The 27,064-nt window shown below is 29.8% G+C and overlaps 1 protein-coding gene across 1 annotated transcript in view; it reads left to right on the top strand.

The window, feature by feature from the left end:
* The window catches only part of LOC145322706 (uncharacterized), a 50,387-nt gene extending 25,022 nt beyond the window's left edge, over nucleotides 1-25,365 (top strand). Inside the window, exons 8-19 of the mRNA XM_080164927.1 lie at nucleotides 1,082-1,222; nucleotides 1,583-1,682; nucleotides 2,183-2,203; nucleotides 13,942-14,004; nucleotides 16,985-17,020; nucleotides 18,637-18,692; nucleotides 19,076-19,171; nucleotides 19,400-19,435; nucleotides 20,590-20,727; nucleotides 21,095-21,162; nucleotides 22,505-22,621; nucleotides 24,343-25,365. Coding sequence (XP_080021053.1) covers nucleotides 1,082-1,222; nucleotides 1,583-1,682; nucleotides 2,183-2,203; nucleotides 13,942-14,004; nucleotides 16,985-17,020; nucleotides 18,637-18,692; nucleotides 19,076-19,171; nucleotides 19,400-19,435; nucleotides 20,590-20,727; nucleotides 21,095-21,162; nucleotides 22,505-22,621; nucleotides 24,343-24,445 — 975 coding nt within the window. The 3' untranslated portion in view covers nucleotides 24,446-25,365. The remainder of the gene's footprint in view (nucleotides 1-1,081; nucleotides 1,223-1,582; nucleotides 1,683-2,182; nucleotides 2,204-13,941; nucleotides 14,005-16,984; nucleotides 17,021-18,636; nucleotides 18,693-19,075; nucleotides 19,172-19,399; nucleotides 19,436-20,589; nucleotides 20,728-21,094; nucleotides 21,163-22,504; nucleotides 22,622-24,342) is intronic.
* The last annotated feature ends 1,699 nt before the right edge of the window (nucleotides 25,366-27,064 follow it).

Raw genomic sequence — 27,064 nt, 5'->3', positions numbered from 1 at the left:
AATCCAAAGTTTTTAAACCAACGAATGTGAGATTGTGTTTATAAAACTTTGGGTACAAGTATGATATTATGTTTGTCTTTCTTCTCTGAGTTTTTCCACAAAATATTAAATATGAAAATATTCTCATCTTTTAATCAACAATATAAAATCATATTACAATCACTTTACATTTGCAGTACGAATAGCCTGACCAATTCCGTTACTTGTTGAGTAACTTTGCCGTAAAATTTGTACTTGCATATATTAAGTTGCATTTTTATGATTTAAAACTATTAAACTTGTCAAAATGATACAGTTAGTTGAACTGTACTTTTTACTTTTTAGAAAGTTTTTTTTGTTAAAACCTTCTGATCAATTATTGGACCCCTCAAAACCTCATTGCATCTTCAACTTTTTACTGCAGCAAGCTACCCTACAATGAGGGCTGATCCGTCCGTACGTCTGACATAATAAGTTTACAAAAAATTTAATTTACTCAGAGGTTATGAAAGACAGATGTCTGATTTTTCATATACAGATTCCTCTATAGGACATTCTTAATCACTAAAAAGCATTGGAATCCAGACCGCTCCTTAATTGATTTTACATTTTGCATCATTTTTTAATATTTCAGCTTCATCATAATTTACCTAACCAAACCTAAGAAAATAAATATAAACTTAGGAATGGTAAATCGTGTGGCTCCAAAAAAAGTTGGAGAGATAATGCCAAAGTTTATAATTATGTTTATCATATACATCCCTACTTTATAAATTCCTGATTTCCTTAAATATACTTTAGGCTGATTATGAACATTATTTTTACAAAAACGCATCCTTGAAAAAGACTTAAGTATTATTTTCGATTAAATCTAAAAGCATTTTGTTTACACGTTATTTGAATGGCTTTTATTGACTAATTGAATTTATAAAATTTGGTATAATGGGCTTTAAGAATATGCAAAATATAATTCAACTTATATCTATGGAAGAAAGTAAAAAAATACATATTTGGTTTTATTTTATTGTATTGAATCCAATTCTTTTTAGATTTCTATTTATAGTTTTATAGTTCTATATAAAGTTCTATATTATTGTTTTAGGCTGATTTCAGCGCAAGCTCATCCTTCCCCGACGTATCTAGCGAAGCCGGACGGCAGAGTAGCAAGAGTGAGACTACTAAGAAAACTACTATTTCCAATAGGAGAAGTCATTTTACTCGTATGGATTCGTTTAATAAAAAGGTAATACAATTATGAACCCCCACCCCCCTCAACACCTATTTCTCATAACTTAAAATTGGGAAGGGGTCGTTGTTTTCCTGTGGGGTTCTTCGTGGCCTATACCTGCAATACCTAACCCTTTGGGACTATCCGTTACTTTATATAACCTAACCTAACCTGACCTGAAGTAACAAAACAAACAAACGAAAAACTATTTCACCACTTTACTTTCAATTTATTTATAAAAATTTAATAATATCTTTGTTTTGATTTTTATTAGTATTAAATGAATTGTTAATTAATATTTATCAATCTAGACTTTTTATTGATCAGAGCTTTATGGATGTTGTCCTTGTTTTAAATATTGAATCATTGTTGCAGGAAGGTTCCAAGAGGATGGACAGTGTGGTGGTGGAGCAGGAAAGAGTTGTCAAGCTGGGCACCATGCTTAGCAAGGGGGATGCGGCCAGAGAAATTTGGGGTAAGCAAACCTTGTAGCTGTGTTTAGTGCCTTAGAAAAATGGGGATAGATGTCACCGCTTTTGGCCTATCTATTCTATTGACGTTATAGTAGAAAGAAAGAGAAATTGAAGGGCGACAGAAACCCCTTAGAAAAAAGATAGGGTGTATGGTATTTCCTGAAGTCAAAGAATAGCTAGGCCAAAATCTATCCACATTTTTCTAGGGCACTATAGACAGCCACGCAAGCCTTACATTAGAGATATTCTGAAATATTTCCAGACTCCAGGGGACGTTGGAATGTAAATTATACTGGTACCCAAAGTTTTATCAATTTGCTCTCTCATTTATTGGCTTTAAAACTTTGGGTACTTTTATTTTCTAACTTGCAGTAAAGTAGCTTCGCTACTAAAATTTCAAATTATCAAAAACAAATTTTATCTGTAAATCAACTAAAGTAGGTATCAAAACAAAATGTTTTTTGTGAACGTAAATTTAAAGTTAAATTTTTCCTTATTTTAGACGAAAACGATTTGATGTTAGGTATTTATACAATAAACTATTGTATATTGTATTTTATAGTATTTTAGCTATACTCAAGTAATAGTTAATAAGCCTCTCCCCTCAAAAATATTTTGCCAATTTTTTGGATATACCTTAGATAAAATAAATTTCCTACTGTACAATAAAAATAATGTTTTTTTAAATAGTAGTAAGTTACTTGCAGTAGGGCCAGGGGTGTAGATTGATGTAAATACTAGGGTGGGTCGATTTTGGAATTTCATATTACTACACATTGGCAAGGGTTACTGGGCCAATATAAAGCCCTGTGAAACTTTAAAGGGGTTTTGTAATCTAATAACAACGGGCGCGCGGGGGGTATAAAATTTGCCCGCCCCCTTATAAAACCAAAAATTATAATTCCTTCAAACACAGGCATGTTGCTTATCAAAATGATCGCATTGAAATGCGGATTACGAATCTAAAAATATTGATCCTAGTTCAAATAAGATCGAATTAAGTACCTAAAACAGCTGATTTAGTCAAAACTGTTTATTTTGGTATGTTATTTGAAGATCAGTTCAGACTGAATCAATATTTTTAAAAACGCGGTCATTTTGATATGCAACATGCCTGTGTTTAAAGGAATTTCAATCTTTGGTTTTATAAGGGGGAGGGCACATTTTATACCCCCCGCGCGCCCGTTGTTTCTAGATTACAAAACCCCATTCAAGTTTCTCAGGGTTTTATATTGGCCCAGTAACCCTTGCCAATGTGTAGTAATGTGAAAATCCCAAAAAGCTTGTAAATCGACCCACCCTAATAAATACCCCCCTTAGAATTAAAAGTCCTGCCCGCTCTTTTTTTCCACCTCTAATGATTTTTAACCCCATGGTGAAGCGCTGTGCACGACACTGATAGTAGTATATATAATTAAATTAATAGTATTAAAACATTTTTACTTCTGAGCTGGATCTTTAAATTATTTTAGTGGTGAGCAAGATCGGGGTGAGCCGAATTTCAGCCAATCACAGCGCGGCATTTCATAAAATGCTGTGCTCTCATTGGTGGAAAGTTGGCTCATCCCGATCTGGCTCACCACTAAAATGATTTAAAGATCCAGCTCTGTATACATAGTTATTTTCCTTTTGGTTGTACATATATTTATTTTTGAAAACTACATTTAATGCTTAAACATACAAACAAGAAAAACATTTTTTCATAAATTATTTTTTACATATTGCAAAATAAATTATTAACAGAAGAAATAAAGCTTAAATCATAATGTATTTTTAAAAAAATATGAAAAATGTTATTTTTAACAAGCGGCTACGACTCTAGCCTCTAGGGACCTTCTAAGTATTTCGCAAAAATAACAAAAGACCTCACCAGGACCTATTTATAGTTCCATTAAATGAAGATCTCAATCGATTCAACCGTTAGCGAGTTCTTGGCAGAAAGACAAAAACATTCCACTTTGAATTTTATCATTATTCAGTGTAGTTTAAGGCGGCTCAAAATAATTAAAAGAAGCGATAATATGAATAAAGTTTCTAATAATAAAAAGACAACCAATAAAGAAATATTCTGCTTAATTGTTTTTCTTTATAAACAAGAATAATTTTTTACATGTTGCGAAGTTTTTTTATTTTAAGGAAAAATTTCTTTAGAAAACATCAAAATTACTTTTCAATTATTTTTTGAACATTAGAAAAGCAAATTACTTGTATAACTTCCAACTAAATTACAACTAATATCTTATAAGTTTGCCTTTAATGCACAGACAACAAAACTAATAGAGAACCTTCGCTGCAAACAACTATGCAACAAAAAAAAAAACTATCAATGCGACTAAATTGTTTTGCCTTTATACAGTACTTGACAAGCCAATGATAAAAGTTAATATAATATGATTTATAGGGTCATTAAGGATAAACTTTTAGTTTTTAGTGTGGCATAATGCTTTTATTGTATACATTTATATAATATAACTTGTTTTAAGATTTTTAAAACCAATAAAAGTTTTCCATTCTTATCAGTTCTATAAAATAATAAACAGAAATACAAGTATTGGTCGAATATTAATTTGATAAAAAAAATTAAGTTAAATTTTCTATCAAATGTTTTATTGTAGTCAATCTGTCACAAATAAAAGAAACTTAACTTAAGGGAACTTTTATACCAATTATTTTAACCTTCAGAACTGGGGATGATGTTTTAATTTATCTACATGTAGTCATGTTCTATTGACCTTTCCCGTAAGATATCTACTTGGTTTTCGATGTTTATTTTTAGTGGCAATGCGACTTGTGCTATGATTGAAAATTTTCTTTCGCCATCATACTCTTTCGCTATCGGCGTGTCTCGCTATTTTCTATTCTTTCTCGCTATTTTGCTTTAATTTCACCTTTTTTCTCTGTAATCTCATATTTTTCTTCTACTCATTAATTTATTTATTGTATACAAATTTATGATACATTTTTAAAAATGTATTAAAATAATAGAAGAGTCTTTAGCAGAGGATATTTCCAATAGTTTGACGATTTTTAATGTGATTTTGGAAGATTTATTTTCTGGTGATTTTGTTAACCATAACAGATTCAGTGACAATTGTTTTAGCTAATTTTTTCAAGTATCTTTTTTGCTTTTGGACGTAAGCGTCCTTGTACATAAAATCATCTAAATATAAGAAAGGGTAAAGTTAACATAAGAATATCGATAATAGTTATTTCTCGCATCGTATTATAAACGGCTTTCCGCGGATATAGAATGTACAATTATGAGATTAATGCATCTTTTTAGAGCTTTATTAGACATAATACACCTACAAATTGCTAAAATAATAATTTTAAAATTTTGAATTCCTAAGTTGTAAACTCTATTGAAATCCTATCGTCTTCGTTCAATCAATCAATGTCTAAAAAATGTCGAAAAAACGCGGCATTCATCTTTCAAAAACCCATCTCAGGGGCGTGTGGTAGGGGGGTGTAGCAGAGAGGGCATTTTAACAAAATTTTGATTGATTGGTAACAAATTATCTTAATTTACAGAAGGATTAGTATTGTTGACCATTATTTGAATTTTCCTTTGTTTTTTTTAGAATTTTGCTCAGGAGCAAGAATTTTTAAGATATTTAAAAAGATCAGCAATTTAGATGTTTAGAAACTTTTACTCAAAAGAATACTTAAATTAATCTTTAAATTCAATGTTCTGCTGTTTGTTTTAAAATTCTTTTATTCATTATTAGAAATGACTTCATTTTCAACTGGATCAAAGTGCAGAAAATCAAATGTTAGGCTTGTCTCCGCTTCTGATTTCATTCATAAAATGTATCGGCAAAATCCTTTATTAATGAAAATGAAACTTCGCCACCCCTAGAAAAACAACCCCTTCCCCCCAACCAACAACATTTTATTTGATAAAGGGCTCCAATTTGTTTTGGCTTCCATGAGGCGATTTGAATCTATTTTAAATGTTAGGTATTTTTTCTGGTAAAATAAGCGATTCCACTAAAAATCCTTGGCCTCTTGGTATTGGTCAGTCTATTTGGAATTACAAATGTTTTTATCCCACCTCTATTTCAACACAAAGAGACAAACAAGGTCTTATTTACGGTTTGTACATTTTGTGTTTTGTACCAAAATATCAGTAATGTTTGCTTTCTGATAGGAAAACAACAAGGGGAATAATTTGATTTCAATTATGATGAACAAATTTACCCCTTCGACCCTCCACTTTCAAGATAACTATTTTCAGGGGAGATATTTTTTTCTAGAGATGATTTCTTTTGGAAGTGTAATTACTCCCCTTTAAAATATACATGAAACTGGACCTATAAGAAGCTCCATTCATTAAGATCCTACGCTACATACAGACAGACACACAGAAAGTTATCCTGTTACTTTGATATAAGAATCTGAATGTACAAATGGTTAAGAAAATTATTGTAGGTCTAAGAGACTTTAGCTTGAGAAGAAGAGTAAATTATTATATTCTAGTCTGTGGAGAAACACAATTGAGTGGGGGAATTTTTATATATTTTGGTGTTTTTGCATTAATTTTAAATTATTTTTTTATATCTAAAGCAGAATTAAGATAATTATAAGCATATTCAGATATAAAACATAATATGAGAAGTAAAAAAGATGTAATATTTTATTTTTAATAACAAAATTTTCCTTTAATATGATAAGAATTTTCTAAATGCAGGGAATGTATATTTCACCTTAGAAAAACATTTTAATCTCATAATTTTTCATTTTTCGGCATAATGTATTTTTTAAAATATTGTTAAGGACCTCTTCTAAGGCGATTTTCTTTTTATAAATACCCTATTCTTTGCCTCTATATTATGTTTCGCTATAATAATATCTAGAATTTGTTATTTTGTGTAAACTTCGGTGCTTTAAAGAATTTTTGATGACAGTCTCTTGTGGAATAGTTGTTATTGTACTTGCAACCACCAATCACCCAAGTCTGACTGGACAGGTACAGCCAACACACGGGTCCACCTGGAATTCCAGTCTATACAGATAATAATAGTTATACTAGAAATATATATTTCTTCACAATGCTGAAAGTTCCTATTGAAGACTGGAAAGTGGCTTTTTTCGATGAGGGAGAAGGTGGAGGTAAAATAAACTATCAATTTTTTTTTTTTCAACATAAAATGAGTTAAGCCCTTTATAATTATTTAATGATGCCAATTTGAAATGAATTTTTAAGGCTAAATTTACTAAAACATCACTTTTCAATTTAAAGAAAAAAAAATTTTAAAGTTTTTGAAAGAAGGTGTTTTAACTTTTATTTTTATAGCTAGTTGATGTTTTTAGTAAGTAGTAGATGTAAAGTTATCCATAGAATTTAGATATGCAATCGTTTTTTTTTGTAGACCTCTTATTTTTAAAGTAATTTAACCCATTCGTGCCGAGCGCCACTTTTATGGACGTATCAAGCTGAAAATTTCAGGGAAGCTTTATCATGGTAAAAACGGAATTCCAATTTTTTTTTGCTCTAGTGGCGTCCACAGGAAAGTTGCAAATAGGCCCAGTTCGGTGCGAGTAAAGAAATCCGCCAGGCATAGGTAACCGTTTTTGGCGGTTTCCCCCGGTATTACAACCCGGTTTTTTTAAATACCCGGTTATTTGGCCCAAAAAATTAAAAATGTAATTTTTGAACGTCCAAAGTGAGTTGTAGAGTAACTAATACTACGATGTGATACATATTTGAAAACTACATAACCTCATGTAATTTATAGAGCTACAAGTAAGATACGAAATGATTTATATCACATTTAGTGTTTTAGCTATATTTTTGTGTAAAAAAGCCTGTTTCTAGGAGTTTTAAAACTTTGATATCTATATGTTGATGGGTATCTTTACTCGCGCCGAGCCGGGCGATAAAACTGGCGGGTGTCTTTACTCGCGCCGAGGCGGACCTATATAGCACGTAAAAAAACAATAAAAAATAATAATTTGAATAAAAACAATTCACAAATGGATGTAGTTGCCAATAAACTTTAAATTTCACGAAAAAAATCAGCAACTTTACTACATAAACAAAAAAGTTAGGAGGGGTATTTTGAAATCACCTCGTTTTTCTTGGTTTTCAAATTTTGTTGAGCTATACCGCCAAACGGAAGTAAGCAAAACTGCCTGCTCCAGGGGGAAATGAAAACCAGGGTAGTAGAGGGGGGATTCATACTGAGAATGATGCAATTAAGAAACTGGGAACCAGTTTTTTTGGGGATTTTTTGTAACCGGTTGATAAAAGCCAGTTCGTCACTAATGGGTTAAGTTTTTTTAAAAAATTAAGTCGGTTTTAAGGTACTAAAACGCAACAAAAAAAAGAAGAAAATTGCCATTATGAACAAAAATAGTAAGATCTTTAATTTGACACCTTACTTTTTGAATTCTGTCAGGTAATTATTGAAAAAATCGATTTTTTAAACATCAGAACATAGATATATTCTAACACAGGCATAAAAAATATGGGTTCATATATACTTTTAGAATCAGAAAAATATTACGAATCCATTGTAACCAAAATTGAAAAAAGTAAAAAAATAAAAATGGCATAACTTATTATAATGTACAAGCAACACTTATTTAACCTCCTCTTTACCCCCTTCCCATTTTTACTCACAAAACGATATTTAAGATGGTTGCCTGTATAATTTAATATAATATTTTCATATAATTTCTTTTATTGTAGTTTATTTACTATTTTGTAAACTTTTTATTTCAATTTTGCTTAGAATCGATTTGTAATATTTTTCTCATTCTAAAAGTCTATATAAACACCTATTTCTTATGCCTGTGTAATGATATATTTTAGTTCAAAGTTTTTATTCTCATGGGTTCAAAAAAATTTATTTTTTCAATAATTACTCAACAGAATTTAAAAAGTAAGGTGTCAAATTAAAGATCTTACTATTTTTGTTCACAATAGCAATTTTTTTTCTTTTTTTTTTGTTGCGTTTTAGTACCTTAAAACCGACTTAATTAAAAAAAACTTAAATTACTTTGAAAATAAGAAGTCTACAAAAAAAACCGATTGCATATCTAAATTCTATGGAAAATTTTACATATACTACTTACTAAAAACACCGACTAGCTATAAAAATAAAAGTTAAGACACCTTCTTTGAAAAGAGCCTTCTTGGCCAAAAAAAATACAAAATATATCTAAAACTAATTTGTAATTATAATTTTTGCCATATTGTGTAGTAGTATAAGACTAGGATTCTGAGTTGTAATGCATCTTTGATTTAAAATTGTTCTTAATTTTAAATAGCATAAATATGCAAATTATATGGAAATATAATTGTTAAGAATCTATTTATATTTGTGGCCAATGGAGTCATCAAAATCTAGTTAAAAGGTTGTACAGAAGCTACGATACTTCAACCAATGGATCTAAAGAGATGAGACAATGATCAATAAATTGATGTAAATCCTTCAGAAAATTTCCACTTCTGTAAATTAAAATTAGTGGTTAAAACGTTTGGACACTAAACTTAATAAACAAACCAATCAATATTCAATAAAAGGCCCTAGAGTTGTTAATACTTAACGAACAAAAAAACCATTATGAGAAAACTTTGGGGACAAGTGTAATAAACAGGCCATTGTCTCCTCCCTCCCTGACTAGTACACTCGGTATTTAATTACTTTGCCTACCACAATTTTGAAGGCTAAGAAAGGAAGAAAAGAATTATTACTGAACAATAAACAAGTTATCCTTTAAAACTTTTTTCTATTATGACGTCTTAAAGGGAGACTATGTATAAAAAGTTTTAAAAAGTGTACCTTTCTCTCTAAAAACTAGATTATAAAGTAGATTATACATAGAAAAAGTTTACTTTAGCCTAACTAATAACCTTATAATATCCTACTATATAAAGTAGTAACTAGCGGTTTCGCCCCTAGCCTCTAGGGGCTTTGCCCGGTATTATTCTCTTAGAAATATTTTTTTCCATTTGGAAAATTTGAAAATAGCTTTAAACCATCACAGGACCAGTAGGTATATTCCCTGAAGAGTAGAGCCCAATCGGTTCACTGGTTACCAAGTCTTAATCTTCAGACGGACAGACAGACAGACAGATAGACATCGTTCTGAATGACCGAATGAGCTCTCCATTTTATGAAGTCTTCTTATAGGTCTCTGGATGGTTTTAGGCTATTCATTAGTTTATATCTAAGTCTGGTTTTATGCTATTTTTAACTTTTTTAACTTTTAAGAATTATTCGAAAAAAATACCTGGGATAAGTTTTATTTTTTGATTGAGGTCGATTAAAGAGGGTTAGAAGGAAGTCACATGGTCCTTGCAGGGTTGAGTCATTTAGATTCCGGGTAAAAAGAAAATAAATTGAAATTTTAAACTTGCCTTGCATTTAAAGATTTTGCTATAATTGAATTTTCTGGTAAAACGTTTTTGCAATGTTTGTTTACTTCATGTTTCTGCTTTACTAAATTTAAGGAAATGAAAAGCATGATGAAAAAGTTTTGCTTCATAAAAAATAACTTTCATCCAATTTAATGATTTACATTATTTGATAAGGTATCTTACTAAAGAGTTGGACCTTTTCTCAAAATAGCTTAAAACCACACGAGAAAAAGTACCTTTTAAAATCATAACTTTTTTGGCCTTATGCTTCAGACGAACAGACAAATAGCCAAATACAAATTTTTATATTGCAGAGCTATATAATTTATTTTACAGACAATCTGTGGTAAATTAATTAATTGAAATGCTATTCATAGTCTGCTGTACGTTAGACATTATAATGTACTTTCATGGCGATGTGGAGCCGCCGTTTTTTCAAGAACGGCTACGCTTTCGGCTCCAGCTATTACAAATAAAAGATGACCACTTCGGCTCCAGCCTAACATCGATATAAAGAATGTGTTGCTTCTTACAAGGTGGAAAAGGTGTCTTTAGTAAGGGATATAAAGGAATAAGACAATAGCCAATAAATTGATGTACATTCCAAATGATAATTCACAAAATTTCCCATTCTGTATATTAAAATTAGTGGTTGAAACGTTTGGATACTTAACTTAATGAACAAACAAATCAAAATTTAATAAAAGTTCCAAAAGCTGTTAAGACAACGAATAAGATACTGTTGTTATTTTCAAACTTTGGGGACTAGTGTAATAAACAACCCAATGTCTAATCTCTCCCTCGGTTATAGTAACAGCTTAGTTGCTTTAAAGGTGCTAAATTTCATAATCTTTTTCAAATACTAAGTCTTCCAAAGATATGATAGTCTTCTTAGTAAGTGGTTATTTTTTTACAATGGATTTAAGTGTCAGCAGCCGCAGCTGTGTCTTGTTACTGCGGCAATAACTATAATTTTTTGGGACAATCTGCGATATTGTCAATCACTGAAAGAAAATATCGGCAAACCTAACCTACGTTACTATAAATTGTCAAAATACGGCTGCATTTACCCAATTTCCGAATAACAGCGAAAGGATACCTTAAAAAAAACTTCGGGAATAGTCCCTTTCGTAACATCGCCCCATAAGTGGCGATTCGTCGTATTTTTAAAATGGCTTTTTATAGGTTAGGTTAGGTTATATTGGGTTAGGTGATTTCCCCACAGGGTTAGAGCCCCCCGCAGGGGCTAGAAATAGGAGGAAAGCTATTGTTAAAAACACGAAGAATCGCCCCATAAGGTGCGATGTTACGAAAGGATACCTAAAAAAAAACTTCCGCCATCATTTGTAGATTCTTCAAATACTAATACATAAGTTGTGATTCCCAGCCAAGATATAAAACAAAACTTCCTTGCTGCCATTTTCTATCCAGATTATAACATATCTTTTAGTCATTTTAAAATCAAATATTTAATATTTTTTATATATCGCATATCTCCATATAGACATCATATTAGGGAATAATTGTAATGTATTAATTATTTTCTTTCTACGCCCTACAAAGGAAATAGTCCTATTCTATAAACTAGCAGCTTCGCCCCTAGCCTCTAGGGGCTTGGGCCCAAGAGGTTTGATAAAACCAAATTTTCGTATTTTAGATTGAAAATAAGAATGTAAAAAAAATTTCTTTGGTGGGGGGAATTTTTTTTTTTGTGGGGGGGGGGGGGGTAGTCAAACCCACTATTTTAATTTTAGTTTTAAAAAGAATTTTTTTTTTTTTGTGGGGGGGTATTTTTCATTTTTTAGAAAATAGTTATAAACCTTCCCGGGACCTATGAGAAGCTAACCCTGTAAAGGAGAACCCGACCATTTCAGCAGTTAGCGAGATCCTTCGCTACAAACAAACAGACAGACAGACAAACAAACAGACAGACTTCGTTCTACTTTGTATTATAGATTAGTAGGGACTATTCCCGATTCTTTTTTAAATAAAACTTAAGATTTCAAAAACTAATACAGACTGCTGAACCCAACGTTTAACACAAGTTAAAAAATTCTTCAAACTTATTCTATTTGTTCACATCTACGACACAATATTTAATTTAATAGTAAACACCTACATTAAAACATATTATTCCAACAACGATTATTTTTGACTGGCGCATTTGTAATAGACAAATCCGTTCAGTATGAAATAACACTTTTAGAGGGATCGAAGATTTGACTGTATATAAAACTGGTCCCCCTCCCCAAGCCATATTATTAGGTTGACTCTAAAACTTTGGGTACTTTTATGATTTGTTGGTTACAAACTATGGTGCCAAAAAATTTCAACTAATAATTTAAATATAGAGAAGGTATAATTTTGTTTCTTATCATTATTGTCTTATCCCTTAAGATCCCTGAATAACACTCCAAGTATTACATAATATAAAAGAGGCCTAATAATAAACAAATTACTTTTTGTACACTTCAAGTTCCGCCACCATCTCTTGCTTTTCAACAAACAAGTAAATGCAGATTTTTTTTATTTAGTTTATGCACCTTTACCCTCTGCCCTCCTATTACTTTTTTTTCAACCCCTCCCCCTTTTGTAAGTTTTATATTATTAAAGGGTATGTTTTCCATGTTTATAAAGGGTTTTATTTCACAAATATAAAGGATATGCCATTCAAAAATTTAACTTAAGTTTGAAATTTGCATATGTAAATTTTTATGCAATATTTTTGCTATTAATGATATCTGAAGGGATTCATTGTACAATATGGTAAAACGGATTAGCTATTGATGGTTCAATGTTGGACATTATTAGAATATTGTTACATATAACAAACATACGTTTAGTTAGTATTGGGTAGAATATTGATGTAAATATTTAACAAATAAGCATGTTGGTGTCACAAATGTCGACATAACACATGTTGCATGCTCATAAAAATCCTTTTTTTTGTTCAGCAAAATACTTAATTATCATCAGATGCCATTTCCTTTATTTCCCTGAACTAAAGTGAGGAAATGCAATTACTTATACAAAAAATGACATCAAGTTTTGCAGTTTTTTTTTTCTATTCAGCTTGGGGCTGCATTATAAAAATGGTTTGAATACCCAGAAAATTTCACAGTTGCTCACACATTCTCAACAAAACATGAGCTAACAATAACAAACAACAGACAACCAACAAAACAAAACAAAAGTGAAATTGAATAATTAATATAACCCAAAGGCTTTCCTTCTGCACTTCATTGTTCTGGAATTTTCTTGATCTTTCTGAAATTATAACTGATAATCATAATGGGACACTTTAAGTTTTCCAAACTCAAAATTACTCCCGGCATAGGTGAGATATATAAAAAAATCTTCCAAAATATTTGTAAAAAATCCTTAAAATTTAATTTTGATTTTAACTTTAGTTTTACATTGACATCTGAAGTTATATTTTGTTTGTCAGTTAACCTCCAATAATAAAAGAAGTAGGTATATGAAAGAAAAGTTTAAGATTAGTTTTATTTTTATATTTAGATATATATAATAATAGCAACTCAAAAGGGTAGCTCCATAGAAAAAAAAAAGAATCGAATTTGTTGGTTTAAGCAACTTTGTGATATTTTCTTTTTTTAACTATCCTTTTTTGTAAAACTTAATTATAGAATAAAGTAGATAGAAATAATATTATGTATTAGTATAACACATTTGATATGTTGCATAAATTTCACATATGTAGTGTAGGTAATTATTTTACAATAGTATGTAATTGTATCATTACTTACTTGATAAAATTTCCTAATAAATTTGAACGGAATAAAATTTACATATAATCCTATTCCGGGTGATATATATTTATATATAATAGACTACCACCCTCCCAAAATTATGTTGATAAATAAATATTTTAGGCATCCCAGTGCCAGGTAGCGACGAGGATGAACCAGACTTCAACAAAATTCAGTCAGAACAAGGAATATATCATAAGAGTTATTTAGCACATAGACAGCTTTCCGCGGATATTAAAAGGAAAAATTATAAGATTAAAACCAGTTTTATTAGCTCCAAAGGGCTAAAGGCCTGGGCTAGCAAGACTGGTATTAAATTTAGGATTTTTGTTTTAATATTCGTGGAAAGTTGTCTGAAATATAATACTATACATAACTTTACAGTATGGCCGAGAACCGGTTCTAATCCAGCGGATATTAATTTGTTTTGAAGCCATACTGGAAAAACCCAGACTTACTTTCAAGTCACGGTTTTCAATTATTTTTTTAAATCTTAGATCTCACAAAATTGTGAGTTTTGTCATCATACACTGCACTAATTTTTTAACAAAATAGTATATATGAATAGTGCATATTTCAAACAGTTTTAAATATAGTTATCTTATTGTTAGGCATACAAATAATCAATGCATGACAGAATTGCAAGTTTATCTCTTCCGGTGTTGTTTTTATAAGCTGTACTTTTAATTCGATATCAGACTCTAATTTATATTTTAAAATAAACAATATTTCATTCATCCATTCATTTGGTAAAATCCTATTTTTCACAAATGCCAAATAACCAAAATAATCCTTTGTTTTAAGCCGCCTTATTAAAGTTTTGCGCATTTATCATATCAACATAAGAATATAGTCATTAAAATTAGAATGCAGCATCAACAGAAACAATTAAAAGTTTAACTTTGATATTTTAATCTTACCTAACTAAATTTTTAAAGATTTAGATTAAGGTGTATGTTATCTCAAGGGGTCCAGTTGTTAAACAAGGGAATGGGATATTGCCATTCATTTTTTCTTTACTTTGTTTTTGCACTGAATGGTTGATGTTGGATTTCAACTTGTCAAAAGTCAAAATAACGTCTGGTGAAAATAACTGACGAATTATTCATAAAACTAGAGGTTTCATTCATATACAAGATAAATTTTAAATTATATTACAAATAAGATAATCATTTTTAAACTTAAATCATATTATCATTAAACAATATTACTTTAAAAATAGTGTAAATCTCAAGTTTGATGCAAATATCAAGCTGCACAACTTATCACGCAGTGTTATGATAAAACTAAATGACCTATTCAATATACTAAAGCTATCATATTTGTATGTCAATATAATGCTTCCATTTTCGACAGGGCAAATTATACTGTGTCAAAAATTAGATCATTTCTTGAAGAAAAAAGAAAAAAATGTTTAATCCAAAATTCTTATATAGGATACTTGTCAATATTGTAACAATGAGTCATGGAATACAACCAATAATTTGGAATCGGAATGAAACCCAAAGAAAAATTTTCAAACAATTACATTAAAATAATGTTTTACAGAAATAAAATCCTAGATCAGTATTTGTTATTAAATTATTATAATTATTATTTTTTTGTTGGTTTGATCTACAAAGTAATATTGTACACTTATATTCAATTACGATGATTTTTAACCTGAAGAAAATTGAGAGACAGTAATAAATATTTAGAGGACAGTTTCCATGACGTAGTTGTTAATGAAATAAGCTATTTTGAGAATATTGCATTTAAATTCTCTCTTGAACATTAAACTTGTTTAAAAAACTAATTTGCAATTTGCCAAAATACTATCACGCAACCTTCTCTTTTAAGGGCAGGGGGAGATTTTTAGAAAATTAGAACTCTACATATCAAGGAACTGTAATCATACTTGCTCTTTAGTCCTTAAGGTTGCCATTTATTAGGAAAACTTAAACAAGAATACCTGTGAGCTGAATCAGGGCTTATTACAACGATAACATTTCGTTGCATAATTCAGCAAAAAAAAACTTTGTTTCTTAAGTTTTTATTATCCTTATCACATAGATTATTTTGATGGTTCAATTTCAACCAAATCAAATCATTTCCCTAAGATCATAAAAAATATGCCGCATTTAAAATAAAATGTTTTTAATCATATAAAAGATAAAATACAAAAACACGTAATAGTTATTTCTCGCATCGTATTATAAACAGCTTTCCGCGGATATAGAATGTACAATTATAAGATTAAAACCAGTTTTTTAGCCCCTGGGTGCCATAGGCACGGGCTAAAAAAACTGGTTTTAATCTTATGATTGTACATTTTTATATTCGTAGAAAGCTGGATATAATACGATGCTAGACATAGTTTTTTCGTATGGATGAGAACCGGTTCCTATCCACTGGATTCGAATGAATACGAGAAATAATATTCAATGATTTTTGTTCCAAAAATAAAATCCTAATTTTTATTGCAATCAAACAAATTTTCCTCAAAAATAAGAAAAACGCAAAATTTTGTTGAAAATCACCTTTTAGCCAAGGATAACTTTCATAACGGCCGAAAATTCGCACAACAATATCCTTTTAACAAATGATTATATGTTTATATACAAGTAGTTAAGGAGGGATTGGATACTTGACTGTAAATCAAAAACGTCATCTTATTCGAGGGCTCAAAACTTTGGGTACTTTTATTGAATTCTGATTGGTTATTTGGCTCAAACTTTTTAACCAATAATTTCAGTGTACAGTAAGAGTGGTTTCGTTTATCATCATGGGGAATTATATCAATTTTTCGTCCATTGTCTTATCGATTAGGAACCCTGCTTATAGCTCAGCAGTATTATTCTAGAGTCATTTGATGATTAAACTTTTTGTAAATACTCCTTGAAATTGATCTGACTGTCTTGTTTTGTATTCATAAAAAGTGCAATTATTTCCATGAAAGACCAATAAGCCATTCAATATTTCAATTCTCTTAACAGAAGGTTTTTTAGCTTTTGTCTTTTCTATTATTTATTTGACAAAACGTTAATTTTAATACCGGTCCATTATGTTTATTTATCATATTAATAAGTAACACAGCAAAAAAAAACTAATATTTATTTGAAGAAAAAATGTGAAGTATAACAAAGTTATAATTTTTGAATGAACTATTTATGATATTTTTCAACAGAAAGTCAAACCACCATTTCAAGCAGTAACACACCAGGTAATCATTATCATTTGGTTCATCTCAAAAAGCGCTTATCCTAAATAACAACTAACTAAAGAAAATGCCGACTTCGTAGGTTTTTGAGATAGGAGCTTTCTGGGAAAGGCGTTTTTTTTTGAGTAAAGGCAATTATTGTTCATTTGGAGAAAGATTTATTTATCTTTCATTATTTAATCGTTTTTAACCATTTTAAGTTAAAAGTGAAAGAAATTTGTAGATGCAAGAAAGATTTAATGATGCTGCGCAAAATGGTACAAAAAATGACGTCATACTATAAAGTTGTCCAATGAGAGGCCAGTATACATTGTAATTGACCAATGGTAAAATATATACTCGCCTCTCATTGGTTATTTTATCATATGACGTCAATTTTTTTGTACCATTTTGCGCAGCATCAATTTAATCTTAATCTTAACTATGCAGCATGGCTACGAAGTACCCAATAAAACCTGCTAACCCAGCTAAAAGTAAAATACAACCGGCCACACGGAAAAAACTACCCTCTCCCCTCCATTACTTTAATTTTATTTCAAAATCAGGTGGAATTTTGTGCTCAAAGAGGCACTTTGAGGTAAACCATCTAAACCCCTTAAAAAAATCGATTAAATCGTTAATTCAGACTGAAAATTCTTGCTGGAACCAATCTTGTTTTGATCTTTTGGAAGATTCGGGATAGGACAATACCAGATAAATTAATCATCAATGCCTCATTTAATGTCAGAGAAGTAGAAGTAAAATCCAATCAATGGGAAGAAGATTAATTCATGTGTTATTGTTCTATCCCTGAATCCCTAGATTTTAAGTTTATTTCCTAACATGCACCAAACTATATTTATTTCCCCTTTCTATTTTAAACTACTTCTGTCCTCACTTCAAATTTTGACCAGTCAGGGAAATTTATTCTCAAGAAAAAATTGACTGAGGCACAAAGTAGAACGGAATATTTGATTTTAAGTAAAGCCAGCAATATTTTAAGTTGATAATAAAAATAGCCTATTATTTTACGCCAACAATATAAGTAAAAAATGATTAGGTTGTCTCGATAATGAATTTTTGAATGGCATTAAAGTTAAAAGAAAAATGACCATGTTTATTTATGGAAGAAATTTTCTTATAAATACTGAATTTGTTTTAAAAATCTCCCAGAAATTTATTTGAAAGAAACTGATTTTTTATCTTGTAGAAAACATTTAGGTGGACAAAGTGTCAAGTGTGACGTAATAAAAATGCGTCTAAATCCATCTTTTTTATTAGGGCTTTCCTTTCCCACTTCTCCTCTCATCCTTCCTTTTTAGCCGTATTTTTATGACGTCGCACATGACACTTTCGGAATCTCCCATTTCGGTTAAGCATTACAGCCTGGATATAAAAACCTGTTTTTTTTGTTAGATTAATTTTTCATAATATCCATTCCTATCCCCAATTCTGACAATACTAATAAAAAAGGCAATCACGAAAGAAGAAAAGCTAAGCTCATATTTTAATTGAATCGTTGCAGTATAAAAAAGTCACCAAGCAGTGAAGTAATGTTGACAATAGGGCAAATTTTATTTTTAAAAACTTTGGAGGATTTTTGTTATTAAAAGTGATGACGGAAAATTCGAATATTTCAGTGAAACTTCAGGGTGGTAAGATGAGAACGCCTAAACCTGTTCCAAAAAAGCATAAGGTAATCCAATTAAGATTTTTAAATTTAATATTCAGTTTTGAAAGTTTTATTGTTATTTTGTTGTAATTGAGGCTTTTTGGTTATCATATTAAGCAGCCTATTGGGGGTTTAACACCATAAAAGAATATGGGTACAAAAATCTAAGAAACATATTCTATATTATATTTTTTAATATACTAATTGCTTAGTCCCTAGCACCTAGGGGAGGGCTGGGGAGATCAAGATAATAGCCTAAAACCACCACAAAACCTTTATCTATTTTCCTTGAAAAATAGATTCCATTCGGAAGAGCAATTTTCGAGATCTTTAGTAAAATAGAATGATTTTAAACAAATGGTTACAAAAGCTAAGATATTTTTTTACACACCTTTTTTCGTTTTTAGCTTCCAGATGCAATAACCAACGCAGACCCAACAGGCAAAGTTTTAAAGAAGGCTGACATGGAATTTTGTAGAAAACACACAAGATTTGACGACCAGGAAATTATACATACAATTATAATAAAACGTATAAAAATCAAAATTTGATTAATTTTATTTTTAGAAGTGAGAAAAAAAATACAATTGTAAATTCTAGTTTTAACAGGATTTTATTTTTGAAACAATTTGTTCACAAATATTAGGTCATAATTTTGAATAACATTTCGCATTTTCTTTTAAATTTAAAATGATTGCAGGATAATTTTCATGTATAATTTTGTTGTTTAGACTATAGAATGGTGGTTCAAAGCGTTTAGAAAGGAAATTATAAAAACTCAACTTTTATTTATCATTGTCATCATTAACAAGTTCCAATTATAATTAGTTTTAAAATATTGGCTTCACTTATACTTCCTGTATTGGTTTAAAGTAACAAAGCTACTCTATAAGTAAGTGATGTAAGGCCATCCGTGTATCATATTTAGCAAATAACATAAAAAGTTATTATTGGTGATTTTAAAAAAATTTAAAAACGTTTAAAATGAAAAAAGAATTAAAATTTAATGATAAAAACATATAAAAATAATATTTTATGATATTAAACTTTACTGTTCTTTTTGTCTAAAACGTCAAAAGCTTGGTTTAAAAAAAAACATTCGCTTAAAAACTTTGGGTAATTTAATTTTCATTGGTAGGATAAAACACCATTTCAACAAATATGTTAAGCTTTTGATTGGGATTATTTTGTGTACCATCATTGGAAATGTATTGTATTGAATAACCGAGCTACTTATGGACCTAAAATGCAAGTGAACAAGGAAAAAATATAACTGTTTAGTAGAAATGCAACACCAATAAATATGTATCAGGAAATTGAAAAAAAGCCTAAACATATGACCTAGAAAATCAGATATTTGATCATCAAAATAAACAAAAAACGGGTGGCAGTTATTATTGTGCATTTTGTAAATATTGGTTTTTACATAGTTCTGGTTGCATTATTATCCTTTGTATTAGGTCATTTCTATACCTAATAAAAAACCTCTATTACAGGAGATTCTAAGGATAAACCTAGCTTTTGAGAAATTTTATCTTCCAGGAATTTTGTCTTTCGTATCATAGCAATGTATCATTTGTGACTAAGCATAAAAGAATTTGTTGGTCTGCTAGAAATTCAGAGTATAGCCCCTTCCGTGACATCGCCTCTTAAGGGGCGTTTCGTCATATTTTCATAGTAGCTTTTCTCTTATTTCTAGCCCATGCGGGAGGCCCTAACTCTGCTAGATCAATCACCTAACCTAACCTAAAATAATATATCAAAAGCTACCGTAAAAATACGATGAAACGTTGACTGTACCCGAAATTCCTTTTTAAGATGGATTGATTATTGTGAAAGACAACCTATCTAGGATAATATATAAATTTTATGCATGTTCATTTTAAATCGAAAGTTGAGTTTATGATTGTCGTACCAGGAATGTCCGAACGGTAAGCTGTCTAAGGCGCACCTGTTCCAGCTGTTCAGGAAAAAATTTCCTGGAGGCAACGCCGGAACTTTCTGTACACATATCTTTAGAATTTTCGATGCAGATGGCAACAGTTATCTGGATTTTAAGGTAGGATTTTATAAAAAAAAAAAAATTGTCATTTTCTCGTTTCATAGTAAACTGGCAGCATACAGACAATTATATACAATTGCAGCCTATAAAAAATAGAATTTTAATGCCTTGCCAACATATCAGAATAAAATAATTTTGCCTACAACTTTTCCGCCACTCAAACTAACAGTTCCTTCATATTAGTGTAATATTTTCTTTAGTTAAATACATTCTTATGAACTTTTCGACTGGCAGAAAATTTTGTTAAAGGTTTATTCTAATACTTTCTAATCTAAAGCAAGATCCATTTTCAATATTTGGTTATTTTGACATTTATAAAGACGCTTTTAAATGTTTTTGATTATAAAACTAGTTTCTATTTTAGGAGTTTTTAATGGCTATTGATATCTCACAATGCACAGATCAACGAGAAAAATTAGAATGGGCATTTAGGTAAATTTTGATATCATGAGCTGGATGGTACAATGCCTTAGCTTCAAAAAAGATTAGTTCATACCTATCTTTTTTTATTAATATCTTAGTTAAATGCTAGATATATTTATAATATTAAAGTTTTGGAAATAAAGTCAAAATAAAATTTAATATGTTTTAGAAGAATGATCTAATATTTTATACTTTATATGCAATAAGTCTACAATATGCAAAAAAAATTGAATCTGACGTAGAACAAAACTAAAAAATTTGTATTTTAAATCGATTGACTGCAATTTGTCAATAGGATTTTAATTTCCGATACCAACATTGCATCATTTTTTGTTCGTTTTAGGTTTTTATTGCAAACAAATACGTCGAATTTTTATTTAAATGACTTCATATTTCTTCATTCAAGGCAGATCATATCTTCGATGATGGCAATCAAGTGGCAAAAGTTGACATACTATCAAAAGCTTGTATGAAGTTCTTTGATAAGTTATTATCAAAATAAGAATTTAGGAGTAAGATTATCATTGGGTAAACAGATCTATAGTATAGATGTTCATACTCCCTCCCTTCCTTCCTTTTTCAATGACCTTTTTCGTTTGCTAGCAAATTGTTTTCTGCTACTTGACTGTGTTAATATTCTCCACGCCATTGGTTGATTTTCAATGACCTAATTGAGAGTCGGCACAAGGACGTTGCGATGAGGAGATATAGTTATTTAACCCCTTTCCCCTGTAGTGTTTTACTCTATTATTGGGTATACATAAATAGTTCTATTATTAAGTGGGTATTCTGTTAACATATGTATGTATTAAATTTAATATACCAGAAGTATCATAGTATGTCAATATTATGTCAGCCATGGTCATGTTTATCAAAGCCATTAAGTCGATATAAACACTTGAAATTGCATATCGATAAAATTCCAACAGTTTTGAAGGGATAGCTAAACAAAATTTTTGTTAAAATATCATGAAAATTAGCTTTTATATATAAAATTTGAGTTTTTGATTAACATATAGTCGACATGAATGTCTAAAATAAAATCTTCCTTTATGTGTTGATATAAAAACAGGTTCAAAGTTCAGGGATCTAAAGGTATAAGACAATGGCCGATAATTGATTTACATCCCTAATGATGATACACAAAATTACTCCTTACGTAGATTAAAATCAGTGATTGAAACGTTTGAATACTAAGCTCAATGAAACAACAAATTAAAATTCACTATAGTCCCCAAAATTGTAGATGAATGAAAAAACCCTTATTATATAACTTTGGGGACAATAGTAATTAACAGCCCACCCATTGTCCCCTCTCTCTCTGATCAAAGTCTAACTGTGAATAATTTAGAATGTATGATGTGGACGGGAGTGGAAGTATAAGTTTAGAAGAAATGAAGAATATTATCATGACTATGGATGAACTGGAGGGAGATGTCAAAACAGGATCAGAATCTGCTGAAACAAGGTAAAAATATATTACTACTGGATACCAATAACTACCATATAACACTAATTGATAATTAGTGTTTCTGTTGTTTAATAAAGGATTTACAGAATTTCTAATGTTTTCACGGTTACAGTATGTTTTTCTGTTTATCAAAAAATAATTCTGTGAAAAAATTGTATGTATATCTGTCAAAGTACTAGTAGGATGTATATTTATCTGTATAAAAATCATATGCAATTTGGAAATAGTTCTATCAAAATTAAACGTTTCCTTACCATAAATAACTTAACCTAAAAAGAGCATAATTTTTTTTTTTACAAAAAGTTATGTTTTTTTGTAAACCATAAAAAGTTAATTGATATTTCTGACAAAAATTATAATTATTTTGAGTATTTTTAATACATGCAAAGTACCAAAAAAAACAATTAAAATCTAAAATTAGAATAAATGCATACAATTACAAGTTACAAGTAATCCTGCAAAATTAATGTATTTTGCGCAATTTCACATTAATTTTAACAAGAAATATTAATTATTTCTAAATTTGATTTAACGATAAAAAGGTTTTTTATAGTCATGCTGACATATGTCAAGAACATGCTTTTAATTAATTCCAAATAATAACTGACAAAAAAAGCAACGGCATTTGGCTACTATCCGTTTATAGTCCATTCGATTCGATGTTAAAATACAAAGGTTAAAATATACATGTTTTATGGACGCATAGACTTACTGTTAACGATTATAGAGTTGCTACGCTTTCTAAATTGTACCTAACTGGTATAGGAATCTTCATGCAAAGTTTGAAATGGATAGGACAATTGTGACATTTCTAAATTATCGAAAAGGGCTAATTGCTTCGGACGTACGGACAGATGAACATGCCATAATTATAGAAAGGTTTCGCTAATAAAACATCTAAGAATAACAATAATAAGCAACTTTTAAAACTGATGAAAATCAAGAAAGTTTTCTGCAAAGAATAAGATATTTTGATGGATAATAAAATTATTGCAAACACTGTTATTTGCAAGAAATTTGCATTTTTTTACATCATCTTAGAATTTTAATTGTAGCAATGCTTTTTACATACGATTTGGGATTTTTAAATATGAATCTTATCAGGACACATTACAAACTTTCCCGATTTTGTATTACTTTTGAGGAACATGATTCCAGTTACGTCATATTTTTCTTTCCCGAAAAAGGGAAGGGGGAAAGAAAAAAAAGGGAAGGGGGGAAGAAAAAAGAGATGGGAGAAAAGGGGGTTTTCCCCATCTCTTTTGAAGAGATTTTCTTCCCCTCTTCCCTTTTTCGGGAAAGAAAAATATGACGTAACTGGAATCATGTTCCTCAAAAGTAATACAAAATCGGGAAAGTTTGTAATGTGTCTCTTATCAGTAATTTATTTATTTCTGACTGTGATAGTTTTACTGATTTATACCTCGACATTATTACCAATACTAAAAGTCCTCGCATTATAACAAAGTAACAGGATGTCTGTTTGTGTGTCTGATGCGAAGAATTTCGCTAAACCCTGAACCGATATAGTTCTCCCTCCTTTACATTAAAGGTTCCATGCCGCTAATTTTTTAAAAACTTTTTTAATTCAAAACTAAAATTCAAAGTTGAGTGTACTATTACCAATGCTAAACTATTTTAAATTGATACTATGAAATTAGTTTTATGTTAATATAAGAACAGCATGAAAAATTTAACATTGCAATATTAATTTTCAGGGCTCAAGACCTTCTGGGGTCACTAGATACGGACGGAGATGGAGACATCACCATCACAGAATTTGTCAACGGCTACATGCAGCTTATGAAATCTAATAATTAAAATTTAATTTTAATGCAGACATTTTGTTACGTTTTTGGTAATTTAGCTGCGGACAGACCCATTAAGAATTCAGTTTGCAGCTAAATCAGCATAAAACAATTTGGTAATTATTTTTATCTCACAGCTTAAACAGTTTTTAAGGCTGTGAGGTGAGACATAAGGGCAAATCCTATGAAACTTCTGTAGCTAGCATAGAAGTTATAGGTTTTCCTAAGTCTTACATATAATTCCAAAAGACTATAAAAGGTTTAGGATACCCTAACTCCTAGGTTAGCCTAATAAATTTTATAAGATTTGGCCTACTAATATTTCATCAATTTGAGTTAGGTATAATTTTAAATCTAAAATCTAACATTTCTATTCAGAAAAGTAAAACTAAAAACAAAGTTCTTTCTTGGTAATAAAGATATTCTAACATAAAATTAATAATCAAAATAAAGATATTATACCTAACATAAAAAAAACTATACACACTGTTCAACGTTTCATATCATGTTAAAATTAAAGTTGATATTTAAATATATAAAACAAAATTCAAAAGCTTACATAAATATAAAATTACCCCTTCTTAAAAATAAAACATTTTATTGAGATTTCATTTTATTTTTAAAAATGAAATTCATGCTGTAATTTAAAGTGAATTAAAAAAAATAATGGAGCAACTTTTGAACTAAAAAAATACACAAAACGTCTCTACCCTACTTCTTTCCAAAAAAAGTAAAGTTTTAATTAAAAATCAAAATATTTTTTCTGTTCAATACAACATTATATTAAAAGTGAAACAATGACGAACTGAAATTAAAGCTATAAGTATGATCACAATGAACTTATCTGATTCAACTTTTGATAACTTCCAGATATTTTTATGTGTATAATGTAACTTATGATTATAATGCATGTTTATCGTAGGGTATTATAGACCGAAAATTGATCGAAAAAATTCTTTTTTTTGTTGGCCCTAAGGGACTAAATTAGTGACTAAAATGCTATAATACTTTTCTCTTTACAGCAGAAATTATCTATAATACCATACGATAAATGTGTTTTCAGCATGGACCAAAACCGATTTAAAAACAAATTAGAATTGGAACCGTGTTGTAAAAAATATTCAGCATTTATTAGTAAATTCATTTATGAATTTTTATAATTATGTTATGGTTATGATTTACCAAAGGGGGGTGTCATCCTTGAAGTGTGAAAAAAGAAGAAGGCAGGCCTTTGTAGGTTTGTAGACACGCTCTTTGGTAAAATCATTAAAATAAGATTGATTAAAAAGATTATTTCAGAGTAAAAAAGGATTATTTAAAGAGATAATTTTTATTATCTTAAATTTTTCAAATTCTATTTGAATTTAAAATTATAATACAACAAATATTTGCATTTATTAAGACAATTATGTGAAGAAATGTTTACTATCAAACCTCTAAAGTGACGAGGTCGCGTTTTTAAAACTAAAATAAAATAATTAAATTCATAGGACTGTTGTTATAGTGGCGCAGATGCTTTATAATTAGAGTTTGTTCTTACGTCACTTAGTAATAGAAAAAGCATTTTTTGTAAGAAATTAGATGGGAAAGCTAGGTTAGCCAAAATAAGCTATTCTTAAAAAGTTAAATTTGAGGAGTAATGTGTCGAGCAGTATACGAGATGTTATTAGACGCATACAACTTCATGTAGATTTGATATATACATCCAGTGGCTTTGCCTAAGGCAAGTGGGGGGTGAATTCACCAAAGAAAGGGTGTTATTACCGCACCCCCCCCCCCCCCCCTCCTAAGGTTTATTGTGTTGTGATAATAAAAACCTTTAATTCATGTGAGGGGAGGGGGCGGTGGTCAGAAAGGGGAAATAAATATTTGCTGCTTTCACCTTGAAATTATCTCACCCTCCACTTTATTTTTATTAGGAGGGGTGGGGGGGGGGGAGGTGTTTTCGTGACCAATATATTCTGCGTAGGAGTTAACCTCCAATCTAAAACTTAACTAAAAGTGTTAATATGATCTCGGTGCAGCTATTTATAATGTACAGAGAGACATCCTGTTACTTTAATAAATAGGATATTAGAATGAAACTACTGTTTCTTACATAGAAAAGGAATATTTGCTTAAATGTCGTCTTCAAGGGAATGCTTTCTAAACTCCCTACCTTAGAATTGCATAAATGAAATATTGCAATTTGTAAAGCCCGTAAAAATCAACTAACTGATTATTCACCTTAATTATTTTCTTTGCCTATAAATAAAAAAAGTATCTTTGGAGATTATTTATTTGAGAACATTTGCATATATATATGACCGATTTTTCCCTAATGTTTTATTGTATGTAGTGCAGATTTTTACCGCGAGGTGTCTCAGTTGAATGATTAATTTCAAGTCTTATGTCCTTTGCATGAAAAACAAGAGACTATAAGTGTTTAAAAAAAAAACATTTTAAAAAAGATTTTACTTGTGTATCTTAAGAAAATTTTTATATGTATTGATTTTCAGAGAAAGATATTTTATGATAAAATACAAATAATAAAAATACCTTCTATGTTCAATTGCATTGATATCAGCTCCATTTTCTATAAGAACTTCTTTTTTTTTGAGGTATTATTATACTGCTCAAGTTGAAATGGATT

Source organism: Acartia tonsa, chromosome 6, assembly GCF_053477335.1.
Source record: "Acartia tonsa isolate MP-2025a chromosome 6, ASM5347733v1, whole genome shotgun sequence".
In the NCBI taxonomy this organism is placed as follows: Eukaryota; Metazoa; Arthropoda; class Copepoda; order Calanoida; family Acartiidae; genus Acartia; species Acartia tonsa.
Note: the sequence above shows the minus strand (reverse complement) of the source record. Positions and strands in the feature narration are given on the sequence as shown.